This window comes from Meriones unguiculatus (genome assembly GCF_030254825.1).
Source record: "Meriones unguiculatus strain TT.TT164.6M chromosome 13 unlocalized genomic scaffold, Bangor_MerUng_6.1 Chr13_unordered_Contig_2907, whole genome shotgun sequence".
NCBI lineage: Eukaryota > Metazoa > Chordata > Mammalia > Rodentia > Muridae > Meriones > Meriones unguiculatus.
The window spans coordinates 1348759-1355000 of NW_026843582.1; the positions used below are offsets into that span (position 1 = coordinate 1348759).

The following is a 6242-nucleotide window of genomic DNA, read 5'->3' on the forward strand; positions in this document are numbered from 1 at the left end:
CGTGGCTCCTCATCAGTGTCCACGTGGCTCCCCGTGAGGGGAACAGGGACTGTCCTGACCTCAGTGTCCACGTGGCCCCTCATCAGTGTCCACGTGGCTCATCAGTGTCCACGTGGCTCTAATGAGGGGAACGTGGACTGTCCCTACGTGACCTCAGTGTCAGGGCACCGAGGGCCACGGCGGCCTTTGGCGCGGGGCTGCGGGCGCCTCCTCCCTCTCCTGAGGACGCGGAGGGGCTCGGCGTGGGCTCTCGGGGGCAGGACGTGTCGTGGGTTCGAGGCCCGGTCAGTCGTGTTTGTTGATTTTCCAAGTGGGAACAGGAGACGCTGATGGATTCCCCCTCACTCTCTCTCTGTCCCTCTCTCTCTGTGGCCCTCGGTGGCTCCCGTGGTCTCTGTGGTCCTCATTGTCTGATGTCCTCCCTCCTCCTCCTCCTCCTCCTTCTCCTCCCCCTCCTCCTCCTCCTCCTTCTCTCCCTCCTCCTCCTCCTCCTTCTCCTCCTCCTCCTCCTCCTTCTCCTCCTCCTCCTTCTCCTCCTCCTCCTCCTCCTCCCTCCTCCTCCTCCCTCTTCCTCCTTCTCCTCCTCCTCCTCCTCCTCCTTCTTCCCCTCCTCCTCCTTCCCCTCCTCCTCCCCCTCCTCCTCCTCCTCTCCATCTTCACCTCTGGAGTAGAGAGAGAGAAAGAGCGAGCGAGGGACGCGGACGCCGTTTTATCACCGACGCTTTATTGGCCTCGGCACAGGCCATGGCCGAAGGCGGATCCTGCCCCCCACGGCATCATCCTCGCCTCCGCCGTGCTCCCGGCGGACCCGTCCAGCTCGCTCAGAGCGAGAGCAAGAGAGGGAGAGAGAGAGAGAGAGGGAGCGAGGGACGTGGACATTCATCGGTGGACGCCCTCCCGGCCGGGACCCGGCGTCCTCCTCCTCCATCGCCGTGGCCTCCGCCGCGCTCTCTGTGCTCCCCAAGAGAACGAGCGAGCGGGACACAGATCCCCAGTCCTCCTCCTGCCCTGGGTGGGGGGGAGGGTCCTCCCTGTGTCCCGGGGCCACGTCCCCCGGCTCCCGTCCGCGGTCACTGCCGTGGGGCCCCGGCCACGGGGGAGGGAGGACTCGCTCTGTGGTCCTCCCCACCCCCGCCCCGGCGCTCGCTCTACGAGGCCGCGGCCCGGGTGTCCCCGTTGGTCAGGCGTGTGGCCGCCCGGCGGCGGGGCCCGAGGGGGTCGGGGGTCGCTGTGGCCGTGGCCGTGGCCTCGTCCTCGCTCGATTCTGAGTCCACATCGCTCCGGATGTCCTTCGACATCTGGGGGGGAGGACGGGGTCAGGACAGGAGGAGGGGGAGGATGACACCAGGCCCCTCCCACACCCCTCCTTCCTTCCTCCTTTCCTTCCCTCCTTCCTTCCTTCTTTTCCTTCCTTCCTTCCTTCTTTTCTTTCCCTCCTTCCTTCCTTCCCTCCTTCCTTCTTTTCCTTCCCTCCTTCCTTCCTTCTTTTCCTTCCTTCCTTCCTTCCCTCCTTCCTTTCTTCCCTCCCTCCTTCCTTCCCTCCTTCCTTCTTTCCTTCCCTCCTTCCTTCCTTCCCTCCTTCCTTCCTTCCCTCCTTCCTTCCTTCCCTCCCTCCTTCCTTCCTTCCCTCCTTCTCTCCTTCCCTCCTCTCCTTCCTTCCTTCTTTTCCTTCCTTCCTTCCCTCCCTCCCTCCTTCCTTCCTTCGCTCCCTCATTCCCACCCTTCTTCTCTCCTTCCTTCCTTCTTTTCCTTCCTTCCTTCCTTCCTTCCCTCCTTCCTTCCTTCCCTCCCTCCTTCCTTCCTTCCCTCCTTCCTTCCTTCCCTCCTTCCTTCCTTCCCTCCTTCCTTCCTTCCTTCCTTCCTTCCTCCCTCCTTCCTTCCTTCCTTCCCTCCTTCCTTCCTTCCTCCTTCCCTCCTTCCTTCCTTCCCTCCTTCCTTCCTTCCTTCCCTCCCTCCCTCCCTCCCTCCCTCCTTCCCTCCCTCCCTCTCCCCTCTAGGCCCCTCCCCGCCCTCCAGGCCCCTCCCCAGCCCCCTCGCCCACCGGCTGCCCCCGCAGGAAGGAGCCGAGCATGCGCAGGATGAGCAGGAACCAGTATCCGTGCAGCAGCTGCAGCGCCAGCAGCAGCGCGTTGAAGAAGTAGTAGCCGAAGAACGGGCCCGAGTCCCGCACCGAGTCCGTCAGCGTCGTGTGCAGCACGCTGCGGGGAGGAGGGGGATGGGGCGGAACCCTGTGAGCGCGGGGTGCGGGGCCCGGGGGACAGGAAAAGGGGGCGGGCCGGAAACAGGAAGAGGGGGAGAATAAACGGGGACGGACCGACAACCGGAAGTGAGGCTAGAAACAGTGGGGAAAGGCGGAGAGGGGACAGTAAAAGGGGACAGACCAGAAACCGGAAGCGAGGGTACAAATAATGGGGAAAAGCCGGGATCCCGCAGGGAGTCCGTCAGCGTCGTGCGCAGGACGCTGCGGGGGGGGGGGGACCGGAAACGGGGGCGGACCGCATGAGCCAAGGAGAGACTGGAAATAGGCGGGGGACGGGGCGGAACCGTGTGAACCCGGGATGCGGGGGCCGGGGGGGACAGTAAAAGGGAACGGACCGGAAACAGGAAGAGGGAACCGGAAATAGTCGGGGTAGTCTCTCCTACTTCTGTACAGCACGCTGTGGGTGTGACCGGAAACGGGGGCGGAACCGTGTGAGCCGTGGTGCGGGGGGCCGGGAAAGGGGACGGACCCGAAACAGGAAAAGGGGAACACTAAACAGGGACGGGCCAGAAGCAGGAAGGAGACAGGAAACAGGAAGAAGGGGGAGCGGAAGCGGGAAGCAGGAAGCAGGCGTCCTTGAGCAGGAAACAGGTGTGGAGGACGCTGCTGCGGGGAGGGGGAGGAGGGGCCCGGGAGCAGGAAACAGGAAGCGGGTGTAGATGACCATAAAGCAGAAAACAGGAAGTAGGAAACAGGAAGCAGGTGTAGATGACCCTAAAGCAGGAAGTAGGAAGCAAGAAGCAGGTGTAGATGACCAGGAAGCAGGTGTGGATGACCCTAAAGCAGGAAGAAAGTAGGAAACAGGAAGCAGGTGTAGATGACCAGGAAGCAGGTGTAGATAACCCTAAAACAGGAAACAGGAAGCAGGTGTAGATGACCCTAAAGCAGGAAGAAGGAAGCAGGTGTAGATGAAAGCAGGAAACAAGTGTAGATGAACATGAAGGAGGAAGCAGGAAATGGGAAACAAGAAGTAGGTGTACAAGAACAAGAATAAGGGAAGTAGGAAGTAGGAAATGGAAAGCAGGAAACGGGAAGCCAGTGTAGATGATCATGAAGGAAGAAAGAGGAAACAAGAAGCAGGTGTAGATGAACAGGAAGGAGGAAGGGAAGAAGTAGGAAGCAGGTACAGATAACCCTAAAACAGGAAACAGGAAGTGTAAATGAACATGAAGCAGAAAGGAGGAAGCAGGAAATGGGAAACAGGAAATGGGAAGCAAGTGTAGATGATCAGGAAGGAGGAAACAGGAAGCAGGTGTACATGAACAGGAAGCATAAGGAAGGAAGAAATAGGAAGGAGGAAACGGGAAGCCATCGTAGATGAGGAAGGAGGAAGCAGGAAACAGGAAGCAGGTGTAGATGATCAGGAGGGAGGAAGCAGGAAACAGGAAGCAGGTGTAGGTGATCAGGAGGGAGGAAAGAGGAAGCAGAAAACGGGAAACAGGAATCAGGTGTACATGAACAGGAATAAGGGAAGTAGGAAGTAGGAAATGGGAAGCAGGAAACGGGAAGCCAGTGTAGATGATCATGAAGAAAGAAAGAGGAAAAAAGAAGCAGGTGTAGATGAACAGGAAGGAGGAAGGGAAGAAGTAGGAAGCAGGTACAGATAACCCTAAAACAGGAAACAGGAAGTAAGTGTAAATGAACATGAAGCAGAAAGGAGGAAGCAGGAAATGGGAAACAGGAAGCAGGTGTACGTGAACAGAAATCAGGAAGGAGGGAAGAAGTAGGAAGCAGGAAGTGGGAAGCAGGAAATGGGAAGCAAGTGTAGATGATCAGGAAGGAGGAAACAGGAAGCAGGTGTACATGAACAGGAAGCATAAGGAAGGAAGAAATAGGAAGGAGGAAACGGGAAGCCATCGTAGATGAGGAAGGAGGAAGCAGGAAGCAGGTGTAGGTGATCAGGAGGGAGGAAGCAGGAAACAGGAAGCAGGTGTAGGTGATCAGGAGGGAGGAAAGAGGAAGCAGAAAACGGGAAACAGGAATCAGGTGTACATGAACAGGAATAAGGGAAGTAGGAAGTAGGAAATGGGAAGCAGGAAACGGGAAGCCAGTGTAGATGATCATGAAGGAAGAAAGAGGAAAAAAGAAGCAGGTGCAGATGAACAGGAAGGAGGAAGGGAAGAAGTAGGAAGCAGGTACAGATAACCCTAAAACAGGAAACAGGAAGTAAGTGTAAATGAACATGAAGCAGAAAGGAGGAAGCAGGAAATGGGAAACAGGAAGCAGGTGTACGTGAACAGAAATCAGGAAGGAGGGAAGAAGTAGGAAGCAGGAAGTGGGAAGCAGGAAATGGGAAGCAAGTGTAGATGATCAGGAAGGAGGAAACAGGAAGCAGGTGTACATGAACAGGAAGCATAAGGAAGGAAGAAATAGGAAGGAGGAAACGGGAAGCCATTGTAGATGAGGAAGGAGGAAGCAGGAAACAGGAAGCAGGTGTAGATGATCAGGAGGGAGGAAGCAGGAAACAGGAAGCAGGTGTAGATGATCAGAAGTCAGGAAGGAGGAAGCAGGAAACGGGAAGCAAATGTAGATGATCAGGAAGGAGGAAGGAGGGAAGAAGTAGGAAGCAGGAAATGGGGAGCAGGAAGCAGGTGTAGATGATCAGGAAAAAGGAAACGGGAAGCAGGTTGGGGAAGTCACTACCCCTCCTCCCCTCCCCCTCCCCTCCCCTCCCCTCCTCCCCGGGACTCACCGCGTGGGGAAGAGGACCAGGCGGGTGTAGAAGAAGAGGCCGGCGAAGACCAGGAAGAGCGCGTTGCAGGTTTTCCGGTAGTGGGTGTAGTTGAGGACCTTACAGGCCTGCGGGGATGAGGGAGGTGAGGGGAGGAGGGAGAGGGAGGACGGAGAGGAGAGAGGGGAGGGAGGGAGGAGGGAGGGGAGGGTGGGTGAAGGAGGAATAGAGAGAAGGAGGAGGTGATGGAGGAAGTGATGGAGGAGGAGGAGGAGGTGATGGAGGAGGTGGAGGAGGTGAGGGAGGAGGAGGAGGAAGTGGTGGTGATGGAGGAGGTGGAGGAGGTGAGGGAGGAGGAGGAGGAGGTGATGGAGGAGGAGGAGGAGGTGATGGAGGAGGTGAAGGAGGGGATGGAGGAGGTGATGGAGGGAGGAGGGAGGGGATGGAGGAGGGGATGGAGGAGGAGGTGATGGAGGGAGAAGGGGATGGAGGAGGGGATGGAGGAGGAGGTGATGGAGGGAGAAGGGGATGGAGGAGGAGGAGGAGGAAGAGAGGGAATGGAGGAGGCGATGGAGACGGGGAGGACGGGGGGAAGACGGGAGGATGAGCTCTGGGGAGGACGGGGAAGGACAGGGAGGACGGGGGATGGACGGGGGAAGGATCGGAAGGATGGGGAAGGGTGGAGCCCCAGGGAGGAGGATGGGGAGGACAAGGGGGAAGAAGGGGAGGAAGGAGGAGGATGGGGGAGGACGAGGAGGACCAGGGAAGGATGGGGAGGATGGGGGGAAGGATGTAGGAGGACGAGGGAGGACGGGGAGCACGGGCGGCCGCTGACCTCCAGCAGGTAGTCCGAGCAGTCGTGCAGCATGAGCACCACGGAGCCGATGCGCAGCAGGTTGGCGCTGTAGGAGAAGCCGATGAGGCCCACGGCCACGAAGTGGTGGACGACCTGTTCCCGGAAGTCCTGCGGGGGGGAGGGGAGTCACCTCCGTCATCCCCGTCCCCTCCCTCCGTCATCCTCGTCATCCCTGTCCCCTCCCTCCGTCATCCCTGTCCCCTTCTCCGTCATCCCTGTCCCCTCCTCCTCCTCTTCCTCCTCCTCCTCCCCGTCCTCCTCCTCCTCCTCCTCCTTCTCCTCCTCCTCTTCTCCTCCTCCTCCTCCCTCTTCCTCCTCCTTCTCCTCCTCCTCCTCCTCTTCCTTCTCCTCCTCCTCCTCCTCCCCTTCTCCTCCTCGTCCTCCTCCTCCTTCTTTTCTTTCTCCTCCTCCTCCTCCTCCTCCTCCTCCTTCTCCTCCTCCTCCTTCTCCTCCTC

The 6242-nt window shown here is 58.8% G+C and overlaps 1 protein-coding gene across 1 annotated transcript in view; it reads right to left on the reverse strand.

Annotated features, from left to right (window-relative positions):
* Positions 1 to 704: 704 nt before the first annotated feature.
* The window catches only part of Cers4 (ceramide synthase 4), a 16648-nt gene continuing 11110 nt past the window's right edge, over positions 705 to 6242 (reverse strand). Inside the window, exons 8-11 of the mRNA XM_060375906.1 lie at positions 5767 to 5895; positions 4953 to 5059; positions 2042 to 2198; positions 705 to 1298 (exon numbers count right to left, since the gene is read on the reverse strand). Of these exons, the coding sequence (XP_060231889.1) occupies positions 1149 to 1298; positions 2042 to 2198; positions 4953 to 5059; positions 5767 to 5895 (543 nt within the window). The 3' untranslated portion in view covers positions 705 to 1148. The remainder of the gene's footprint in view (positions 1299 to 2041; positions 2199 to 4952; positions 5060 to 5766; positions 5896 to 6242) is intronic.